General features: G+C 27.0%; 1 protein-coding gene across 1 annotated transcript in view; it reads right to left on the reverse strand.

The window, feature by feature from the left end:
* LOC129981304 (cell adhesion molecule Dscam2-like) overlaps positions 1–26,328 on the reverse strand; it is a 346,717-nt gene that overhangs the window by 124,945 nt on the left and 195,444 nt on the right. The window contains exons 5-6 of the mRNA XM_056092081.1: positions 19,017–19,310; positions 16,772–17,041 (exon numbers count right to left, since the gene is read on the reverse strand). Coding sequence (XP_055948056.1) covers positions 16,772–17,041; positions 19,017–19,310 — 564 coding nt within the window. The remainder of the gene's footprint in view (positions 1–16,771; positions 17,042–19,016; positions 19,311–26,328) is intronic.

Raw genomic sequence — 26,328 nt, forward strand, 5'->3', positions numbered from 1 at the left:
CGACATACAACCCCAAACGAGGACAGATCCACCTCCGAACTTGACTGTCTTAATGGTGTTTTTAGGTGCCAGTGCTTTCCCAGCTTCTCTCCATATTTTAAATCGTCCTTCGCTTCCGCAAAGATTAAATTTACTTTCATCAGAAAATATTACAGTGTTCCAGAAAGAAATAGGCTTTAAACGATGTTCTTTGGCGAAAATCAATCTCTTTTGTCTATTCACATACTTGATGAGTGGCTTTCATATTGGTGTACGGCCATGAAACCCATATTGATGAAGGGTACGTCGAATTGTTTCATCTGAGATCTTTTTCCCGATTGTAGAGGACATCGATAAAGCTAGTTTAGAGGCACTCACCCTCGGATCTTTCTTTACTGAGTGAATGATCTTCCTCTTCGCTGTAGTAGTCAGTATTTCTTTACGTCCTCTTCCAGGAATATTGCCCAGAGACCTAGCTTTTTTATACTTCTGTAGTATTTTTTGGACACAACCATGAGTTACATCAATCAACGAAGCGATTTCTCGAAGAGATTTGCCCTCTTTCGACCATTTTACAACCAATAAACGTTCAGATTCAATAGTTTCTCAACGAGAACTCATTTTACGGTTTTTAATGAGAAAAAATACTATTTAAAACCGTTGAAATGCAATAGCACGTGTTATAAGCAGCAGATACTCCTGAAACTCTTTAAAGAAAATTTGAAACTAAAAAAAGTGGTGGCAAAATTTACAAATATAAGAAGTGTATACTCAATTTTGTGGCATGGGTTTCTATCTTTTCTTCGAATCGCTTAACTTTTTTCGTAATAAATAAGTTAACTATAGAATTGTGTTATTATAGGATGGTAAAGCAGAGGTTAAAGTATCTAGGATAAAAATAATTATCTATTTTAAATCAATATTTAATTTGTAATTGGAAGAAGTCTAAAGGTTTTAGAGGTGTATACTCAATTTTGTGGCTCACAGTATTTATCCAAAACTAGGATACATTTGTACGAATAAATCTTAAAATTTCTGGAGAAATGAAATTTCATAATGTATCTTAGTGTTCTTTTAATGATTCTGGAATTATTCACTTTTTTTTTTCTTCAAACGTTTTATCAACTTGAAATTTGCTCTAAAAGTTTTTAATTAAAAAAATTGTTATCTTCATATATTTTTTCCTTCTAAAGAATGTTTTTCTCCTCAAGTAATAAGATATTTGTATAAAATTAGAAAAATCCATTAACAAAGAAAGGATATAATAATTATTTTTAGATAGCATTCTATTTTGAATTTTTATATCAGTAACAGATTATTACGAACACTAATCATGCACAAAGTTTTCTTGGATTGGAAACATGATAATCTTATTGCATTTATATAAGATTCAAAAACTCTATTTAGAAATAATTTATTATTTTTGATGTAACTTTCTTCAATGGAATAAAAATTTTTCTCCAAATCTTTGCTTATTTAATATATTAGATGCGTTTTTCTTGAAATTATTCATAATTTTATAGTTTTGATCTCACGACGTATCATTACATTTTTGGTTTGGTATTCTATTCAGTTTAGTAATTAAATTTCCAATATGTAATACCTCCAATTTAATTTACTTCAAGTATAATCGTTAAGGAAGTATCATATAGATATAATTTAAAAGACATTCAAAAAAACATTTATATTTGAAAAAAGATACTCATATTCACTTTTCAGAAAAAGGTTCCTCAATCTAATCGCTTGCACACATTTTTGTTTGTCAAACAATAGTTTATAAAAATTCAATTTTTATTCGTTTGGGAATAGAAAAATAATGACTTCAAGATTTTTCTTCAATTCTTTTTTACAGTAGGTATGAAAATAAAAAGTATTTAATATAATTTAAAATGTAGCTGGAATTAAAAATTATAGAAAATATCTAGTAATGTTTATTTATGTTAGAAACTTTTTAAATATCTTTTTATTTACTAAATTGTTTATACTTATTTATCCATTTAATTTAAAGCAATAGCGATTCGTCAGCCCAAAAAGGTATAAGATCTGAAGCAGATTGGAGACGAAGAAAATCATTTTTAACAAAAAAAAGCATTGAATTAATAGAGTAATTTGCATACAACAAGCAATGAGATTAGAAATAATAAAAGTAGAAATAAATATGATATATTAAGGTTAATCGCATAAAACTTTCTAACAACAGATGAAATGTACGTTGACCTAATGGAACACCACTAAATCTTAACTATTTATAGAAAACCTTTTTTTCATTATTTACTTATACTTTAATGATTCTTAAAATATCACTATTATATGAACTTATGCTGATTCACAGTTAATTTTGCTTTATATAATAACTCAGTCCTGAAATTTCTAGTTGTTACAAAACATTTTGTAAATATGTATCATATTGCAAGAATAGGTAGAGAAATGGAATTTACTTTGAAAAGAAGGGTAAATAATATTTCAAATAGTTAACAATAATTTCAATTATTCAAAATATAAAGTTTCCCTTTTTGAATTAATAATTAAATATGAAAGATGAAATATTTTATTGTTTTACACCGATTCTATATTTTAATTATATGAAATAAGAATTTTTTGTGCTTATTTATTTTACCTACAAACTTTGAGGCAGAAATAAAATAGAAAAAAATCATACTTTGATTCATTTTTAAAAATTTAAACGGAAAATTTGTTTTAAAAAAATAAACCTGTTGTCAAAATAACTTATTAAATTAATGAAAACAAATAACTCAACTTTCATATTAAAATTTAATTTAAAAAAAGATGATCTTAAAACACCTCATACATATTAATCATTTCTAAACCCTACGCTTAATAACAAAAAACAAAAGTTTTAAAATATCGGAATTTCTCAATAAACATTTTTAAAAATCCACTTTTATCATTTGCTATTGAAAGTGCATACCATTAAAATCCGAGAACAATTCATAAATTCAAATTTGAAATTAAAATTCATTAAAAAGCTTAATATTACAAAGAATCAATTAGCATTTTCCCCCATACTATGCCCAAAGGAATTGCAAATTTTTTTTAGAAGAGCGAATCAATAAAAACGAAGGGAAACAAAATAGTTTAATTTGTTTTCCAGTGAACCTAGTACAAAATTCCTAATTTTTCGCATCATTGTTTCTTATTTTGCACGTCCTATGTTTTAATATCTTCCAAATTAACTGGATTTCCAAAACGAATCTTATCTTTGATACCTATTTTTGTTGTTCTTTTTGGGTCGTCAAAAGGACATCAAGGGCTTTGTTCTTCCTATTAATTCCAAAAGCGCTAAAAATCCTACTGCACAATTAATGAGCATCTAATTACCACGGTAATAGAATTCGCATAAGCAGTTTAATCTTCAAAAACATCCAGTTTTAAACATCGCAAAATACCACCACCTGCACGTCATTATTATAGATGGAACTGCGGTGTGGCCTTTGTTCGCATTTTACATATGCATTGTTCTAGTATTTAGAATAATTAGCGTGGCTGTTTTCCATCGATCAAGAGTTTGCGAGGCACACTATTGTTAATTGTTCGTCGCAAACAAATCATATTTTAAAAAGGAAGCATTATGCATTTGCTAAAAGGAGATATAACAATGAAGTTCACCATTGATTTGAATAAGGAAAGAGCAAATTCATTTCTAAAAGGAAATTTTATCCCTTTTGATGAAAAAGCGATGTTTTCTATCGCTTAGATAGAAAAGAGAAATATGTTTCTTATTTTTTCTAACTGTGATTTATATAGTTTGTGAAAGTTGGTTTTCATTATTTCCTGTTAAGAATATTAATAAAAGTAGAGTATACATAGAAAATGATCACAAAATTCATAAAGGATTGTGCCACAACAAAGAAAGATCTCATATTTCAATTTGTGAAGTGGTTATGAAAGAGGTTTCTCTGTCATCTCAAATTCACATATAAAATTTTAGTTTAAAAGACAGGTTTATAAATTTTAAAAGCCGATATATCTTTTTCATTCAAAATTCACCTGCATTTTTATATAAGAATAGCGTTTTCAATATGTAGATTAAAATTTTCCCTTGTCTGTTTAGAAAATAAGTATCTTGTAATGATCGAAGAGACAATTAATTTAAGGATCACTGAAGATTCTACATTTTTTTTATTCTTGGCTTTGTATTTTTACTCTTTCCAAAGGTGCTTTCCTATTGCATTCTGAGAAGAATTCTTAATTAAAGTATTACCGAATTAGATTATACTTTTGTAACCTCACTTTTTTTTCATATTCGCCATATTTGTAAAATTTATTTTATAATTACTGCAACAATATCTTATTAAGGAATAAAATTATTTTGTATATCTCCTTTTTTGAATGCTTGCAAGTATCCTGAATAAAGGATTAATGCTTTTAACATATTAATGCTTTTAACATAAATAATAAAGTATATATATATGAAGTACATTATTAAAAATTATTAAATGACTAAAATTTAATAAGTTTTTAATTGATGGAAAAATTTAAGCTTACAATCGAATAGTGGCAGTTTCATTCTTTTCGCAAATACGATTCTTTTAAAGATTTTATTTATTCTTTAAAGACTTTTCTCATACAATTCTTTAAAGACTTTTTCAATTTAAACTCGTCAACCACTTGGCAATATAAAATAAAAATTAAACACAGAATGAATATGACTGACTGTGAAATATTTTTGTGTTTCCTAATGGTAAAAGATATCAAATGATCCTAAAACCTTTAAAAATGTATACTTATGTAAAATTGGTGGCAAAATATTTTTTTTTTAATTTCTCAAATGAAAAAAAAATTAATTAAATAACAATACTAAAATTAACTAAAAAAATTAAGTTAAATAAAAAAAATTAACTAACTTACAATACTAAAATTAACTAACTAAAAATTAAATAAAATAACTAATTTTTTCTTATAGTTCAATTCGTAATCGGTTCTCTTGTTAGAAATGCTTTTGTGTTGCTCAATGGCAAAAGATATCAAATGATCATAAAACCTTTGAAAAAGTATATTTTTGAAAAAATTAGTGGTACAAAATTTTTAGTTTCTCAACTAAAAAAATAAATGAAAAAATAACTAACTAAAAATACTAAAATTACCTAACTTATTATGGAAATTAGATGGAACTTATTATGGAAAGCTGATGGAAAATAATATACCTTTATATGAAAGCTATTTAAAAATGTTTTAATAGAATCATGAAATTTTGCAAATGATCAAGAATTCAAAATTTTCCATATAGGCAATAAAATTTTGAAAATGTGGCAAACAAAATAATTTTAGTAATTGAAAATTAGCAGCTGAAAGGATCTAAAGTTTCGTTCGTGATTTTAATAATAATAAAACGTATTTAATTTTAAATAACTTTAATTAAATTACTTATTAGTTTTTATTTCTTCATCTTTTAAAAATTAACTTTTTGCAATAAGTTTTATTTTAAAACTATGTAGCTTAAATCTTTTAATATGCAAATTCAAAAATCTTATTTAAACTTATTTAATACTAAATTGTTATAACATTTTGAATAAAACTTTTAGAATTGTGCCTTATATTATTACAGAATAAAAATCTAATGATTAAATCAATCGGAAACCGATAAATAATACTTGAAAATCTTATTTAATTTGTAAAAAAAAAAAAAAAAGGAAATGTTTTGATTATTTGAGAATAAAATTCAGGATTCTATAAATTCTGAAGCAATACATGAAAAATGTGCAAATATTATATATTGTTACTATTTTAAATTGTATATTCATTGGATCGTACTATTGGACACTTAGTAACAAGATTATAGTCTTTTTTCTTACAAGTACATTTATTTTTTCAAGTCTTTCTGTGAAGCGCATTTCTATATGGTTTAAAAAATTTGCATATTAATAATGAATTCATCATTGATACGAAGATTTTAAAGTCTATGAGGGTTTCAGACAAATAATAAGTAAAATATGGAAATATCCTATTAGAAGATAGAATAAAATCTTCTATTATTTGTATTATCTTCTTATATTATTATTTTCTTCTTATCTAACTTGGTATTATCTTCGTATATTTTATATTATGAAATATTTATTTGTTAAATTAAACAGATGTATGAAATTTAGTCATCAGAAACATAAAAATCATTTGTGTAATAAATCAAGTTTCCTTACTAACAATTTAAAAACCTAAACATATGAGAATGAGAACATATGAGATACAGCCGTGTCAAAGAGCTTACTAGACATTTTTAAAAATAAGATTTTCTAAAAGAACCGAATAAAAATAAAAAAATGCTTATTAAAAATAACGTAATAATGTTCTTAAAGATAATTCATACGAAAAGGAAAAAAAAATGCACATCAAAACCTTAAATGATCTAAATTCAAAAATTTATAAAATATGCTAAAAAATCTTAAATGCTACATATATACAAAAGAATTACTTAGAATCCATTGATATTTACTTATATTAACCACTGAGAATATATATTTTTAAATCAAATACTATTAGTTTCGAAATATAAACTAAAATATTCTACCGAAACCGGAGGATTCCTTTTAAAGTATTGAAATTTTATTATAGATAGCAAAAGGAAATACATACATAAGATCTTGCATATAAGTTTTGTATTATATATTTAAAATTCAAAGAATAAATTATTGCGACTTAACTGACAACGAAAAAAATCCTAAACAATTAATAATCATATCAATTATTCAAAATAACAATGCTTAAACAAGGGCGGGATTTAATTTTATTGTTCATTATAAACTTTGTCGATCTTCTTAGGTATTTATCAATCTAAAACAAACGCCATCAAAGCCATGCACAGAAAATAATAGCTCTTTTCAATGAACACAGGATACTAAAAACAGGATCAATTTTTGAAGAACTTTAATTTATTTTTATTTTTCCCCAGCAGTCAGCACTAAAAATTAACCAATCAAAACAAATGAAATAGCCAATGAAATTCACCCCTAAAATTTTAGGACCCAGATAACATTCCAAAACAATCTAAGAAACTTTAATACACAATAACGGATAATCTATGGCACAGGGCTCAAGTGGTTGAAGTAAATTTTATAACTGATAGAATCAGCAAAATACTTAACCCAAAAACTGGCTCCGATGTTTTAAAGAAGCGCATATTTTATGACACACAATATATGGTTCTATCAGGAATATCTGGCGGTTCGTTTCATGACTCATAAAAACCATTCAAAAATTATCTTTTCATTGTATGGCTATCTTTAATGTGGTTAGTAAAGATTTATTGTGTTTTTACTATGCATCGTTGGCATGTTTTTATGGCACCAGTTTACAGTTAAATACTTAAGGCTTTTATTGGGATAAGGCTTTAATGGGGTCGCGAATGCAAGAGTGATCCAATCATTTCAAACGCAAATAGGGGTTGTATTCATATTTAAACAGTAGCAACTTTAGAGTGTAAATAAATTTATTATTTTATCTCAAAGTGAAAAATTCTGAATTTTGGCAATTTAAGGCGAAATACTATTTAATTGCATGATTTTATTACTCTGGTTTCGTAACAATTAGCTTTCAATACATTACTGATAAGTTTATCATTCAATAAATGGGAACAGAGCTTTTATATGATAGCATTTAATAGATATATATGAACATATATGCAAAGAATCTGCAAACATATAATTAAGTCTGCAAGCATTTTTTTTATTGATAATTACTCGATAATTAAATGTAGCTACTATTTTGCATCAAAAATTTAAAATATTATTATTGGTTTTAAGAAACTTTTAAAATTAAAACAATAAGTACAGGGTGTTTATTATTAAAGTTCCACTTTGAAGTTGTCATAAAAGGGAAACTACTGGACCAAATATCAGAAAACTTGGTAATAGTTTAAAGAATGTCATGGGAATCTCACCCCCAATGTTCAAAAACTCACCACGAGGGGGAAATGGCAATTTATGCAATATTGTTAAGCTAAATAGGACATGAAAATGTGTTTAATCGTTTAAAATGTGTTTTACCGTTTCTGAAACGTGTTACAAAGCATGTTCAATGTGGCATCCACCATTTTCTGAAGGCAAGTTAAATCGAATTACTGCATTCTCAGCAGAAGCTCTTAGCATATCAGGAAGAATGTTACGCACATCGCTTTATCGCATCTTTCAGTTACGCCAAATTGTTTAGATTATAACCATAAAGGGTGCTTTTGAGATAGCACTCATTGAACATGCATCATTGAATTCAACACACATTGAACATGATTTCAACACGTTTCAGAAACAATTAAACACATCTTAAACCGATGTCTTCATTCCTATTTTGCTTAACAATATTGAATATAGCGCCATTTTTCTCCTGGTGGTGAGATTTTGTACTTTTTTGGAGGAAAAGAAATTTTCATGACCTCCTTTAAATTATCACTAAATTTATAACATTTGGTCCAGTAGTTTTCTTTTTATAACCATTTCAAAATGGAATTTTAATTATAACGACCCTATATTTTCAAAAATCAACACTAATCAATCAAATTCAGCACCTCAGTTAAAAATTGTTATCTCCATTTGGTTCTTTATTAGTGGCTGTCAAAGTAATAATGGTTTCTAGTTATCAGTGGAAAGGAGTCATTGTGTATATCAGTGAAAATTAAATTGGAATTAATGGATTATAATATGTAGTATATTACATTAATTAAACTGTAATAGCTATAAAATCCTAAATATGGGATGGCATATGCTATTTTTTAATTATTTCTTTACAATTTAAAGGTAATTAATTTTCATCCTAATAAGGAATTTCATTATTGAACCACTAACCGATGATTAAAAATGTGTAAATAATAACTAAATACTGTTTAACATGTTATTTTAAATGTCTGTATTATTCCATGTGTGAATCACATAACTCATAATTTTCACCCTCATTTAGTTGCGTAGATGGCACCCGAGTTTGGAACTGGTTATCACTCACTCAAATACTTCCATGATACTTTACACTTTTTGGTGTAATTTTTTTTTTCTTTTCCTAAAAAGAGAAGATTTTAAAATGAGAAGATTCGTTCAGTATGCATCAAACTGTTATAGAGGCTGAATCATAAATGAAATCGAATCACTATTATATAATATACGGATTGTGAGTTATCAGATTACCATGGTTGTTTATGTAAGTCAATCAAAAAAATTAGTATAGCCTATAGGTTATGCTAAATATCTTCCAAGCTTCCCATGGAGAAACATAGTAACATCTGAAAATGTTCAAAACCTAAGGTTGAATTCCTTTTTTATTTCATGTATTTTATATCAGTTAATATTTAGGAATTAACGGATCGTATTGATCATAATGCTTTTTGATTTACTTGATATAAAATCATATCAACATTTTTTAAAGATATTGTAGCTTACATTTAAAAACTTCAGTAATTTCTAGTATGGTCTATATAATATATAAAATTTAAAATTAATGAAATATATTAATCTAAAAGGAATATAATTAGAAAAGTTCTATTTATGTATTATGTATTTGAAAACTTCTATTTATGTGCATTTTTAATACAAGCATTAATTACTTTGGACTTAAATTGATATGCATTTTATGTATCTAAGGAAGTGCTGGAATTGTTACAATATAACCATCTATTTCGAAGCTATTTAAGCTAGATAAATAGTCAAAAAAAGTAAACAGCCCATAATAATGCATAAAGATAAAGATTCCAATTAAATAATGAAGTTTTCTAACTATTAACTTCCTTAAGTGCAACTTCTATCAAAGAAATAACCAAAATATGATTATTTGCCCTAAAAGCCTTTTAAACCTCTCTTTGGGATTTCTCTGAGAGAATCAGAAATAAAATTAAGATGAAGGAATTCATGCCAGAGGTTAGGTTTTATTTTCAATATGGTTTTTGTGATAGTTAATAACATTTGAATGACCAAGGAAATACTGTTATAGTTGTCAACCTAAAAAAACATTTTTTTTTGTATCAATTGGTTTGCTTTCAATTAAATATATCATAATTACTATTTTTAAAAAGAAATTATTATAATATTAATTAGCCTAATGTATAAATTAATATATTTTCATATATCTAACTTTTTAACTAAGAGTAAAGCATAATTTCCTCTATAAGTAAACAAATTATATTTTTTATATGTTATTGAAAAATTTCAAAATAGAAACACATTTTTTTCTGATAAAATGAAAGGTAATGAGGAATCAGTATTTATTTATAATTAAATATGATCTAAATTTTTTTTAAAAAATACGCAGTTTGGTAAAAAAGAAATTGAATCTTAGTTATTAATATAAAGTTTAAATTTCATTCATGATTTTTTATAGCTAAAAACAGAAGGTTCAAAAAAGATTTGGACAAAATAATAATTGCAACTAAAAGTTTACTGTTTTCTGTACAATTCAATTCAAAAATATAATAAGACTTCGAAAATATTATTAAAACAAATCTTTATACATTTCCAAAATATTAAATAAATATAATGTTTCGTTCTTTTGATAAAAATCATTTAATAACAAAAAATGATTTTATTATTCCATCTCGATGAAAAGGTATAGTTCTCTATTTAAGTTTGTAAGACATTATATATATATATATATATAAATATATAAATATAAATATATATATATATATATATATATATATATATATATATATATATATATATATATATATATATATATATATATATATATATATATATATATATATATATATATATATATATATATATATATATATATATATTTTAAATGAAAAGATAGATTAAGTTATTTGGTTTATACGATAAAATTCTCATTAGTATTGTAGAATTAATTAATTCTTATTTAATTAATTCTTATTAATATCTACCTAGTTGGTATTTTTCATGCCAAATTCATATTTTTTTTTTAAATCGCAGTCACAAATATATTCTTTCTATTGAACAAATCTTCTAAAGAAGTAACTTTGGTAATAATTCCGGCATAGTAGATTTTTATGAATTGAAAATTGTTTGAATATTTTATAAATAATAAATTGAAATAGAAGTTTTAATGTATCTTGAAATTACTGTTTTTATTAGAATTCTTAACATGTGATTCTCCACTATAAAAAGAATATCTTGTACCATAAAAGAGCAAAATCTGCCCCAACCAAAGGCATACCGATATAGTTTCCGTCGCGACTTCAATGACGGGAACTATAGTTGAGTTCTAATAACCTTCACCAACCACAGTACAATACCTCCAGTAGGAGACATGTCCTGCCGGAGGTGTTAGTCAACTCCACAAACTTTTTTTCCTAACACGGTGGAGGGAGCTAACCAACATTCTGGAAGCTTCTTATCTTCATGCCTAAGATGCCTCCCGTTTCGAGAATAGAATCATTTATAAAAATCTGTGGATCACAAAGTAATAAATAATCAATATGTCGACATGCATCAATCTCAACAGACAATAACGCAGTGTATCAATGAATTTATTTAGTTTTAAGCAGAGCAGTAATCAATTTTTATACAAAATGTTTCAACAAAACTTTACAAATAATATATTTAACTATTTTCTTGTTTTTCGAGCACATATGTGTCCAAAAAATTTATTAATATATGTCAATCTTGATTACTTTTGCAATATGAATAGAATAGCGGAAGAAAATTAGGAGGGCTCTTCAAAACAGTACCTGGTGGTACCTCGAATGTTGAATAATGGTAAAATTATCAACGAAACTCCATATCAAGCTTTCGAAAAGCAACAGCCAAAATTTTAAAGCAGATGATAAATGATAAATAAATTCTATTGGAAAGCTCATACTAGATAGATGTTAGCAACCGCAATTTCTTCATCCTCCCTGTACCATAGATCTCAAGGGATTAATAACTTCCAAAGATTACATAGATTATTTATTTCCTTATCATCAACAAGGGCTATAAAACATGTTTATACGGCACGAAAACTCTGGGGACCAATGAACAGGATCCAAGTTCCCGAACCCTAAAGTAATCGCCAGTACAAATTCCTTTATTCTCGCCACTGCGGTTTAAACTCAGTAAGATACAAAGTTAATGTTATTTAAATCTATAACTACCCCTCCTGAAACTGCAATGAAGCGAACTGCTTCCTAATGGGGAATGTGTGTGAAGTTACCACTTTATATGTTAATGAGAACATTAGTGTAACCTTAGGGCACATTTTATGAGAATAAGTGAGTCATTTGAAGCCACCAGCTATGCTGGATTTGAACCGTGTAAAGCATATGTAATAACTACATCTTAAGAGCATTTAATTGAGAGAAATTCTTGGGTGTGATATACTTGTAACTTGGCACTTGCTAGAAGCATATAAAGCATACGCCCTATTGAAAATGCTATGAATAACAGTTGAATATAGATTTAATTTTGTTTCAAGATATAAATAACTATTTCATACTAAATAAGTAATATTATTTATGAATTGCTTGCATTGTAATCATATGTTTCTATCTTTATTTATATTTAATTAGAAAGAATTGTATGAAATATACAAATAAATAAAGTTACTTTTATACTAAATGTAAATACAGTAATATTACTTGCAAACGGCTTGCATTGCAATCATATGTTTCTAACTTTATTTATATTTAATTTGGAAGAACTGTATGAGATATAGGAACAAACAAAATTACTTTAATATTAAATGTAAATAAAGTAATATTACTTACTAATTGCTTGTATTTTCACCGTATGTTTCTAACATTATTTATATTTAATTTGAAAGAATTGTATAGGATACAGAAATAAACAAAGCTACTTAACTAGTATATAATCAAAAAAAGTTTAACTGAATAAACTTTATCGATTTTTTTTTATCATTGTTACCATAGTAACAAAAAATTATTTCAAAAAATTAATATATTAAACATTTTATCTTTTCAATTCAAATTTGTGTATCAAAAACAAATTTAAATTGCCATTTGTTATATTTTTGAAAAAGAAAAAAAAAATAAAGTAAATAAAATAAAGCAAGAAGTAAAAAAAGAAAAGAAAATCGACAAGCAAAAAAAATAATGTTTTAATTTTTTAAAATTATTAGAATAAGTATTATTTTAGTTTTACTGATATGTTACAAGAAATACGTTTAAAAGTGGAACACTTTTACTTGAATTATTAATGTAACAGTCATCAGTTATAACGTGATTATTAAAAAAAAAACACTATTGTTTTAATATTATATGGAAATGTTGGTGAAATTTGAGATAATTTTTGAGATAAATTTGATCATTTTCGAAGCAAGATTCATGTTTGATGTTTTTGACGTTATTATATAGTTCAAAATAGGTAAAGAGTTTAAAATTATTTTTCTTTCAATTGTTTAGAACTACTCATAATAATCAATTTCTACAACATTTAAGATAATCTTCCTGTATAATTTACGATTTATTCAAAGAATAGATGGAAAGAAAAGAGTGATATTAATATTTTTTCTCTCAGAAACTGCATTTTAAAATTAAGAAAAATATGCATAATTCAATTTAGTATACGAAACAAATTTTTTTTCTAAAAGGATCATGCCTGAAATATCACTTTATTCCGAAATTTCATCAATTTCATCACATCCATGTTGATGTAGAAGTAAGTTTATTTTCCAAAACAAATTTTAGATGTTAAATTGAATTGTAAACCAGGACAGCTCTACTTTTTTCAGAAAACTATTTGTTTCACTTCATTACTTATGATAAAGGGAAAAAAAAAAACTAAATTTAGTCAACGAGTTTGTCTTAAACCTACTATTAAGTTACATGCCAAGAAAGATCTAATAGATATTTCTAAATCTAATAGATCTTTCTAGTAGGGTTTGTCTACTACTAGATCTTTCTAGTAATAGTCTTTTTGGGTAGTACAGCGTTTGTCAATATTTGTCGTATTCTTTCTCTTCGTTTTTTTTTTTAATTCAAAATCGTTTGTTACATTTTTGTTCTTTCCTCAATGAATTATTCAGAAATAACATTGATACATGCTCAAAACCCTGATTTAATGGTAAATCTCTTAAATGTTTTAAACGAATGAAAATTCCATAAAAAATACGGATTCAGAGATATTTTGTTGGTTATCACATTTAAATGTTAACATTTTTTAATACCATGTTGCATTTTAAAAATGAGTAATTATTTATTATCTGAAAAAAAGTTAATAAACTTAATAATAAATTAATATTGGTCTAATAAATTTAACACATATTTTAAATATAAAAGATACTTTTTTATATAAATTGGTGCATGATGCAAAAGAAGATATTTTAAAGAAATTGTAGTCAAATAAAAATTTTCACGCTTACTCCAATGAAAGTATCATGCCAGAGAATGCATTATTGATGTGCAACAGCTGCGAAATATTAACTTTGCCATGAATTTGACATTTTTACTGAATCTATCTTGCTATCATTGGCGAGTTAATTGACGATTATACTTTGGCATGCGTTAACAGTATCCAAAAATCAAATCTGTGTTTTAGATACGTTTTGCTCAATCGACTGAAACAAAAATTTGGCTCAAAACTGTACTTGTAGGAATAAATATCATGTTAAATTTCACATATTTAAGTCTCTACGTGTTTTAATTAGAGTTTTTATATGGTCCTGAAAATGTAAGACGACAAACAGGCAACCAACCCATACTTGGATTTATCTCAACATTTAACAGGTGTCTATACTATAGATGTTAAATATGTGTACATAATTTTATCTATCTAGCTCTCTTCGTTTTGTAATTATCGTGTTAACTTATATTCAAATAGGCGGATAGAAGGACTTCCTCTGAACAGATTTTAATCAAAATTTGATAAAAACCGGCAAATGTAATGCAAATCCTGTGTACCAAATTTCAGCGGTACAGCTCAAAGCATCTTTGAGTTATATTTGTCACAGACAGACAGATAAACGAACATTTTCGAAAAATATGTTTTCGAAAAACAGGAAGTTCCAAAATGTGAAGATTCATCAAAATCTCGAGCTCGAATCTTTTGACGATTACAATACTTTATCTATCTACGTATATGAGAAGTTAAAAAAACTCTACTTACATAACATCTTAAAATAGCTTTAGCATGAACAAACATTCAGTAAAATTTTGAGATTGCGATTACGTAGTTAAGCCACGAGCTAAAAAAAATTGCAATTTCTGATTATTTTAACTATAAGAGAAGATGTTAATTTAGTAAAGGAACACGCACGGTCTATGCTAGGTAATAAAATTTTGGTTATGCCCAGTTTCATGGCACTAATTAGGCACAAGAATGTTTAATTAAAAGTTTTACAGACTCGTGAGAAAACAGAAATACATTTGCTCCAATGCTTATTCTTAAAGATACATTTTCGGTTGCGGCGATTATATTTCTGTCCCATAGTTAGGGTTATATGTTCTAAAAGCAATTGAAGAAAGAGAAGCAGACATGTGTAAAGGAATTGCCAGTTATTAAACATTAAATTCAATTCAATATTATTCAAAAGTGCTACGCATAATATAATCAGTTATACATAAAAATAAAGAAAAACCTTTCATTTTTTCAACAAATGTTCGATGTGTAAACCTTCCCCCAGATAACAAACATTTAATATGTAGGCAAGTTTGTTCAACATCTTTTAAATATTTACTCTACCAATGGAGCTTAATGAGTGATTGTACATTCTTTAAGTTCAATGAGTGTTATTGACAATGGAGCCATATAAACAAAATCTTTGGTACATTCATATAAAACGACATCACATTAAATTAGATTCTGTGATCTAAGTGGCCATGTGATGACGGGTAAATCATTGCTCGGTCTACCGATGTGGAAGCCCATCATTTAAGTATGTTATGAACACACAGAATTGATAGAATGAGGTTCTATCTGATTGAAAGCTAAAGTATATACTATCTTCGCTAAGATAATCGCAGAAATAATCATATTTCCAATATATCCAGATAATTGTCATCCGTTGGACGATCTTAAAAACAAAATATACAGTGTTTTTTTTCTTTATTTTTTATATATGAAAATTTATACCAGCCTTGAAAAGTGATAAAAAAAACAAATGAAGAGGAAGATTTTGTTAAAATTGAACAATTGCCATGTGACATGACAATATTGCATGTTAACCACATTATACATGTTGCTACCAAAGTCAGCTGGAACGTACGAACAGATGTATATACTATTTCAATTATTTTAGAATCCGTTGGTAAACATTATATGTTTTCCACATTGTACCGAAGACCATTCCACGCTGCCAGTAGATAAACAGAATGAAATTGACAATCATTTACGCTAAATACACATTCAGTGAAAGCTTATTTAAGCATGCAGGCGTCCCTCTGCAAGAAAACAGGGATCCTCATCAGAACTACCACCAAACCAGACAACATATTTTGTGACAGACTGGAGCAAACGAAAGACTACCGCTCCAGGGTGGGAAAAATAATTTTGCATATATTTAAATATTAACAAATAGATTATTTACAAGATTTTTTTTAAGAAATCAAACTTATCATTGGGAGTTTGCTACCTGCTTTGGCATAACTTAGGATATGAGACTTTTATTTAAATCAAAAACATATTTACAAATAAATCTGTCTTCCCTATAACAGAATATTTAACTGGATACAATTTTAGAAAAAAAATAACTTTACAAAATTGGAACAGAGTTATTTACAAAAAAAGTGTAGTTGGGTGTCCGTTATTTTAATACACCCTAATATTTTCCATATATGCAACAATTATGACATCATCTTTCTCCTTATATTTTATAATTTGTACTTATGCGATACAATTATTATTTAACATTATAACAATTAGCATAATTTGTGAAAGAATCTTACCTTGTATAAGCACAGTCGAGCTTCCTTGTGCTGATTCATCACTATTGTAAATGAAGCACTGATACATGCCTTCGTCTCCTAATCTTACGTTAGCGATTTCTAACACGTTATTGCTTTGCTGCCTTATCCGATTGTCCAGGACTAAAGGCTTTAAATTTTTCTTCCATTTCAAGTATAATATTGGAGAACCAGAAACTTCGCAACGCAAAGATAAAGATGTGCCCACTGTGACAATGGTATGAGAAGGACTAATGGAAGCTCGGAGACTATCTGTAAAAGAAAATTATTCTATAGAAAATGTTTTGCATACAACATATGTTAAAGTCTGTAAAAGATATGCTAGATCCATATATGTGATTAATATTTCTTAACAATTGCTTCATCAATAATGTAACTATCCACAGCCGTCTGTATCAACAGGCGGAGTTAAAAAAATACCTCATCATTGTCAGATGGATTCGGAAACCAAACTTCTGTTTAGCATCTTCAGGAAGGACTTTTTTTATTTTTTCAATTCAGCGTTTAATAGGTTTGCGAATAAAGCTAATCATGAATAAAAATTAATTATAGAATCGTAAACTTCACATTTTATTTATGTTTCCTTTTTATTCTTTAAAGGTAAATGAGTTGATGTCTGCAATTTTTATTACTGTATATTTTTGTTGATCCTGATATTTTAATATCATTTGTACAATTTTACTAATACTTTATTCCTGCATAATATTTTTTTTCGTATCTGGCATTGTATTTTTTCCCTATGTTTTGCTGTTCACTATCTGTTTCAAATCTATTTAAATTATTAGTTTTATATGAATGTCTATGAACAATAGGGATACAGATGATGCCAGTCAAGGAAACAAAACTTCCAATATTACTATGCATTTATATGCAAAATATGTTACACACATTTTTTTTTTATATTTCTTTAGTTCTCTACTTATAGGCACGTGATTTTCAACCACAATTTCTTTACTTAATCCGAGACGGTCGCATACGAGATATTGTTAACAAGATACAAACCTGTCTAGACAGGCATATGTTTTAGTAAATGAATAATTTATAGTGCATGTTTCATAGTGTCCATTTTCTAACTCTTTACAACAAACAATTAATTATAGTCATACAATTATGGTCGTTTCTGTTATAAAAGTAATCTTTTTTTATAAATTTCCTAGTAGAAACAGGTCTTAATGTAATTTCTTTTCTATACGTTAACTCTTTCCCTAATTGTGATAATGCATTCAGGAAAATAACTACTACAACCATAAACATAATTTAATCTCAAAATTCTCACACTTGAAGCAAAAAATGCTTTCTAGTAACATAAATGATGATTTAGTTGGGATTGTTATATAATTAAGTATTTTTATTAAATATCAAAGCAACATTTGATCTGCTATATTTCAATAATAAACAAACAATACATATTTTAAAATTTACTTTATTATTTACTGTGTATATTAACAGGAAATAATAGCTTAAAACTTAAAATTATCTTCAATTAATATGTCTTAGTAAAATGCATTCATTATATTGTGCTAAGATATTCCATTTTGAAATTTCTGTCATAGATAAGTCAATTTAACTGACATAACATATATATTTTATTTCCGTATAGCAAATAATATACATATATTTATACATTTCTATACACACGATATACAGTTTTTATTTCCTTATATAAATTTATATCAATTATTTAAAATTTCTAATAATTATAACTTTTATCTAATTATAAATGCTGTTTAAGAATATTTATTATAAGAAGATAAATATAATAATAATTTAAATTATCCTATTTTTATTTAAACATCTGCAAAAAGAATAAAGTCTATGAAAACAAAATTCAGCGAAGTTGAATTCATTTAAAATTTTGCAACTATTTGCAATTTAATAGTTTTGGTAACATTCAAGATTTGCTAGATATGATATACACAAAGTAACTAAGCTTAAAAAAATTCTGAGCACATTTAAGAGCTAGATTATGTTAAACCTCAAATATGAGTTTAAAAAATAAAATTGAAATTAAAAACTCTGCAAATATCATAAACAAATTCATGATATTTAATTTGAAAGTTGACTAATACCAAGCAGTACAGGATTTCATATGATATTGTTTAATATTTTGAATGAACCATATCCTAAATAAATTGCACAACATTTGGTCGGAAAAATTTCCTTGTGATAAATAATATCCTCGTAATAAATAGCATTTTGACAAATTGGTTCATAATTTATATCTTACCTCTAACGGTTAAAACAGTATGGACCTGCTCCTGCCCTTTGCTGTTGTTAACGACGCAAACATATTTTCCGCTGTCTTGAAGAGTGGCCCTGTGAATAACCAGCATGCCTTCCTGCTCTGTGATCTTGTGATTATTCGTAAATGATGTCATGATACTCGAATCTTGTCTGTACCACCGAACAGATGGAACTGGATAGCCATGAGCTACACATGGAAGCCATATTGTTTCTCCGTTCTGCTCTTGAATGTCTCGTCTCCAGTGGACGATTCTTGGGGGTACCGATCCATGGGGCTCTAGAATGGCAAAAAAAAAAAAAAAAAACTTTATGAGAATAAAATGCAAAGGTTTATTGAATCATATATGTAGTGTATTTTAGTGAAAAAGGAAAATGAAGATTTCATTTTTTTTCCGAATTAAACAAAAGTAAACATAACCTTGTTTAATATTAAGATGGCAAAATGCTATTTTTAGAACGATTAAATAAATTTTATTAATGAGCATGATTTTTAGTCTTTGGATGTTTTGTTTAACTTTCATATTTGGTTCATTTTTACCATAAAAGCCACACATGAATTAATAAAAATGTTCAGGATATGAGAGATGGAAAAAATTGACATAAAGGAATCAAATGATTCCTACATCACAAAAAAATTAATGTACTTATCTTCACTTAAATGTAATGTAGTTATACTAAATAGGGTTTTCCTTGATATTAAAATTCTAATCATGTCAAATTCGAAAATTAAACAAAAATAAAACCGAAATATTAGAGAAAACAAACAAGGCATTTTAACTTTGAATTGCGTCAATACCTCGACAAATGAATCATTTGATTGTCAATAATTTGCTTAAATATCCATGATATACTGAAAATAAGAACAAATATGCGCTATTCAGGTGAGACAGCATGTTAATCACATAAAATGAAAACTAGGATAGCAGAAGTCATTACCATAAAAAAATCAGGTATAATATAGTAGTAAAATAAGACATTTAGTATTTATTTTTATTCAGTTATTTTTAATAACTGAATAAATAATATCCAGATTAATTTTTCAATTGCTTATTATTTTCTAGCATGTGAGAATTATTTTCATGATAATCTCAGTTAAAGAACTAAACGAATTCCACACGAAATCTATCTCAATGGATTCTTTCTTTGCAGAATGCAATATTATTTAAAAATTGTAATATATCAAATTCAAAATTATTTTCACGATGAAAATTATCTTCTTCAGAGATGAAAAAAATTTTATTATTTCCTTTTACTTACCAAAAAGTAAATGATTGTTGGTTTTGATGCAATTATTTTTAAAGTGATATTAATCAATTTGCGAATCTTAAAATCTGATTTTTATCAATTAATTTGCAATTTTTCTATCTATATTAATTTTAACAAGTATAGAAGATGATAAAATTTATAGATCTGATAAAAACATTCATATAGATTTTGAAGAATTATGCAAGTTTATCTATCGGTATTTTTTCCTTTTCTTTTACAATAAGAAGTTATAAAGATCGCATTTTTAAAAAAATTGTCTCTTTTGAAAGTAATAAATACTTTTAAAATAAAGTTATGAACGGCTTTTGTTAAAAAAAATAATTCAGTCTCGAATTTAACTTTTATTAGTCTAAAATTTGTCTTAGCGTGTACCTAGTCAAGTATGCCAAATCGCCAACACTAAAATATAAAATAACTGCTGATTCAAATAATGCACTGAATATTTGCTTGTAGAACTACTTCTTTTGATTTTTTAAATTTCCGTATTGGCGATAAATCAAAGAATGCATTAAAGTAAATTTCAACAGTGTATTGTAATCCAATACTAAAAAAAATGATGAGCAATGTCTTAAAATAACATAACAGTTTCCTTGGCTATAATCCATATTAGTGTGCTGCTTTATATGGTCAAAAATGCCAAGTTGGCAATACTAAAATGCAGATGACCACTGAGGCAAATAATGCGCTTGATATTTACTTGTGGAACTACTTCATTTGAATGTTTAACTTTCCATATTGGCGATAAATCAAAAGATACATTAAAGTAAATTTCAACGGTATATTATTATACAAAACCAAAAAAAAAAAAAGATTAGCAGAGTTTTTAAACAACATAATCGTTTTCTTGGCTACAATCCATATCTTTATTGCTTGTACTTGTATAAATTATGTATTTCATGTACGAGTACATACGAATTGCAGAAATATATTTGAGGAAATCAAGTAAAAGGATGTGAATGAAACACTTCTCAATACGCAATTATTCTTGATGATCTTAATGGCTAAAATTGAACAAATGAAAAAGATTCAATGTCGATTGCATTCAACAGAGACTGGGTGGCTGCAAGAGAATTGCTACAATAAATAATTTGGTTGGTTAATGATATATTCATATAAATAAGAATGGACACCTGGATAGAACGTCAGAATTTACAAGAGAATAAAACATGCTTTTTTCTTTGTATCTCAAACTATTAAAAATGTTCCAAAAATTGCTGACATTGTTGCTTCTGAAAATTTCCAAAAATTACTGATGTATGAAGGACATCATGGATGCGTTAACAAGAGTGATCAGAAATGGAGAATGTTTTGGGTATATCCATTGAATAGTTCCAAAAAATGTTGATGTATTAATAGTATTTTGATACAGGATTGATAAGAAATGGCGAATATATTGAAATATTCATCTCATGTTTCCAAAAAAAAAAAAAAAAACAGTTTATGAATGACATCGTAGATACCCCAACGGAATTCATCAGAAATGAGGAATGGTTTGAAATATTCATTGATTATCCCTAAAATATGCCGAAGTATGAACAGCATTGAAGATACGTTAACGGGGCAGAATGTATTGATCAAAACTGAAATAAAATTTTGTTCATCATCAATTTTAAATTGACAACACAATAGAGAAGACACAGTTGAGTATATTTGTAGTAGCGCCCACTATCTATTTTTCAACCATTATTTTGTAAGCTAACCATTGCAATGCTGCAGGCATTATTGTCTGAATATGATTAATGTATAATTGATTTACGAAAGAGAGTTTTCTTTAATCTTTGAAAGGGATATTATGGATATGTATTTCTAAAATATTATCTAACCTCATGCACACACTTTTCTTCATACTACTAGAAATTGTTCCATATTCATGATTGATAAAAACCACAGTCACCAAATGATGTATGTTGACGATTTTTTTCAAAGTGGGTGTTACTAAATGAAGTGGCCTGCACATTCACTCTATATTAATTCAAGTAGAACATGTATGATACATGCTGAAAAGGCAGCGAATGAAGTGGCTTACACATTTAATCTATCTTTATTTATAAAGAAAAGGTACTATATGGAAGATGAATGCTAGAAAAGAAGCATTAAAAAGGTAGTCTTAGTCATTAAAAGTTATTAAAGAACATTAAAATAATAGAATATAATACAAGTATATTTTAGAGGGGGCTGAAATATAATGCATTTAAAGGAATCGTGCCATATCTTCAAAGTATTCTAGGAAGCAAAAGGGTAGAGTATAGCATCTCGCTTGTTGCAATGAATATATTAGGTTGTTCGTAAAATAATTTCATTTTTTTCCCAACAGAGGACAAATATTTTTCCTCATAGCGAATTTCGCACTTAAGCAGCATAATTATTATATATTTTGACAGCTTTTATAACAAGGCTGGCGTGTGAAAAAGTTCGATTGATTTTTACACTGTAGTTATCGGTTGGTGCCCTTTCAAATAAAGAAACTGAAAAGCAGAATTTTCAGCATATTTAACTATTTTACTATCGAAAATGTAAAAATATTGTGTAAGCGAAAAAAAAAATTATTCGATTTGTATATGGAAGATGTATTGACAGAACGTTAATGCCAAACTTTTTGCAAACTTTCCATCCTGCAATTTCGATGTTGAAAATGTACCACGTTCTGCAAAGCCAGTTAAAGCTGATGTAATATCATATTGGGGGTTTTCTTTAGAAAGTGAATTTTTATAGGCATGTTTAATAATTTAGAAGCCGGCGTCCTTGCATAGGGGTAGAGCATCTTCCCCTTGATCTGGGCGTCCCGGGTTCGAATTCCGGTTCGGGCATTGTTGATCTTCATCTGCGTTCTATATGTGAGGTATGTGAATGTGCCCCCCTGCAAAAAGGGGTTATGCAAGCGAATGTCTGAGTTTCATCTTCATACTAGCTAGAAGTCGGACTTCTGCCCTCGGGTGCTCAGGGGTCTTTACCCTCAGAAGCTACTGCACCCCCTTTCCGTGGTAACGATGACAGGACATCATCATCATCAATAATTTAGAAATTTAAGAGTATAGTGAGAAAAATCATTAGTGATGTCTAATTTTTATATTGATAATATCATACTAATTAATTATATAAATAATGATCTTAATTGTAATATTTAACGCTTAGTCAACATATAATGAAATTATTTTTATAAATGTAAATAATTGTGACAGCTCGTCATTTATATGAAAGTGAAAATTCAAAGTCCTTCTTAAAATTCTGACATTATTGAATGAAAGAATGTTGAACAAAAATATATATAGTATATATATAAAAGTAAGTTTTTTATAATTTATTTTTATTTATTGAATTAAATGTTTACCCTTTTGTAAATAGAAATCCACTAAACCAAATCTATTAAAATATATGTTAACGTACATTTTTACGGATTAAAAAACAAAATTAGATATTAAGGGAAAACCGAAAAAAGTATTCTTTGTTTATTAATAAGTCAAACAAATATATAAAATCTGCAGTTAAAAAGTAATTTATTCATTTATTCCAGCGGTCAATTTACGTAATAACCATTTTCACATTAAATATTTGATTTTAATTTTAATTTATTTATGATAAAACTGCGTAACTGCAATGTCTGTTATTCTTAAGAAGAACAGCTTTCATCTTGCACACACACACTCAAAAAAATGTACAAATAGCCGCCAAAAGGAGAAAAAAAAAGACAATTGATAAGTGTCAGATTGCTTAATTATTATTGCAACAACCATTCCAAGAACCAATAAAACGCCGAAGTCATCATCGTAATTACCAAAAAGGTAATTTTCGTCTTTTAGATGCGACGAAACTGTCTCGTTGTTTTATTGCTCATTTCTCAAATCCACTTTTTGGACGAATGATGGGTTTTATTCATCTTCAATTTTGTTTGGCATTTTTTTAAGCTTTAATTAAACATTAACTTTTTTTCTTTCCTAGAATTTTGTCGCATTTATCCGAGGCTAATTATATCACATTAAGAGTTAAGAAAGAATACATTTTTATTTTTCACATTTATTTTAATTTTTAACACAGACATTTTCAACCGTCTAAATTTTTGATTGCTGTTATTCAGATGAAGAACATAGTAAATAAAATCGTCATGAATATTTTATCCTACGGGGATTCCTAAAGTATTAAAAGGACTTTTATTTGCTTAGAATGAATTAGATGATTTTAATTGTAAGGTGCCTTTTTTACACATTATTGAATAACTAGCACAGAAATTATTAGTTTTTCACTGTTATTAGGGATGAATCTCACTTTTCATCTTCACAAATAATAGAGCAGAATGTGCGTGTGAGTGCTCGCTTGCCCGCATATGTCTGCGTGGATATTTTGGAGTCAATAAACATTTCCTAGCGATTTTTTAAAATTTTTAATTAGAATTTTTTTGTTAATGAGAAATTAAGCGATATTTTGAAATCTTTCTGTAATAATTTCCAAAATATAACAATAAAGATTTTGAATAATAATTGATGCACAAAAATTAAAATTTAATTAGAAATTAAGCGATATTTTGAAATCTTTTTGTAATAATTTCCAAAATATTAAAGCACGATAATGATTCTTACATTTCTTTAAATGAACCTACCAATTTTTTTAAATATACCTTTTTAAATGTACCTGATTTTACAAATATACCTCTGTTTAATATATAACTGTTAACAATAACTGTTTAAAGAATATTTATTTCTATCATTTTATATAATTTTTTTCAGCTATTTTATTTGTTTTATTAATCTCAAATTTTAATTATTGATCTTTTACCGACTTATTCCAAAATGTGCTAAATGTAATTATACTTCTATGTTCTAAACTTAAATTTCATTTCCAAACATATCTTTAAGCAGTATAACTTATTGTACCACTAAACTTAAACTAACCAACAAAATCTAAAGAAAAAGTTTATGTTTATTATCAGTGCAGTTTACATAAGAACAGGAATCGGATTTACAATATTGAAAATATACCATATAATTTATACGGTACTTTTCAAGGTATTGTATCTTGCACTGAACATTATCAGGTCATCAATCTGTAATTGACTTAACGTAATTGAAAAAAGATGACCAAAGCCATTACATTTTTAATGCTATGGAACTTGATTTCATTAAAATTGTTCATGTATGCAGTGCACAGAATAGGTACGAGGCTATTAAAACAATATATTATCTACAAAAATGTGATGCTTAAAAATAATTTATTGAAGTAATCCTAAACGTAAAGTATATGATAACTTTTAATGAAACTATACGCAGAAAACATTCCCAACACATCAACTATCACCTACTGTGGTTAGTTTTCAATAATAGTAGAAAAAACAGCAGAACGAATGTATGAATGAATAAAGTATAATTCATCCAAATTGGCGGAAGTGAACTATAACATAGTCACATCTTCATGACAGCGGTTAGATTCGGATATCTCTAAAAGTATGCATCACATCCTGACTATAATATTGCTGAAAATCAAACGCCTTTATGTTAGAGTGCGCTGCCTCTTTAAGTGCCGTCTCTGACATTTTTTTTATTAAGTACATATTTTCTTTTAAATAAATATATGATACTTAAAATGTTTTTCCTGCTGAATATTTTTGTAACATTAATCTATTAGGTGAAACAGTTAATCGTATTTTCTTTCTATTGCCAGTTTTTACCAATAGCCCTGCAACACTCATGAAACTTGACTTAGATTCAAATTATTTTTATATTTGTAATATTTCACTTCGTCAATGATTCACTAAGATTTTTTTAAAGTTATATTTCTTCAGAATCACTGTTAAAAACTTATTTGATTTTGCTATCCTCTAATTTCCGATTATATATTTATTTCAATAGCTTTAATTTCGTATTTTTGCCATAAAAATGCTTCACTGAAAATGTCCTCATCTTTTAGAAATCTTTCGAAAATAGATCTTTTAGAAAAACTTTCGCCCATCCAGTAACAATATTCATCTCGAATTTATTTTTAGGCAAATTAGACATGGCGAGTACCAGGGATATTCATTGCCAAAACTTGGATAAATCATT

This window comes from Argiope bruennichi, chromosome 8 (assembly GCF_947563725.1).
Source record: "Argiope bruennichi chromosome 8, qqArgBrue1.1, whole genome shotgun sequence".
Lineage (NCBI taxonomy): Eukaryota > Metazoa > Arthropoda > Arachnida > Araneae > Araneidae > Argiope > Argiope bruennichi.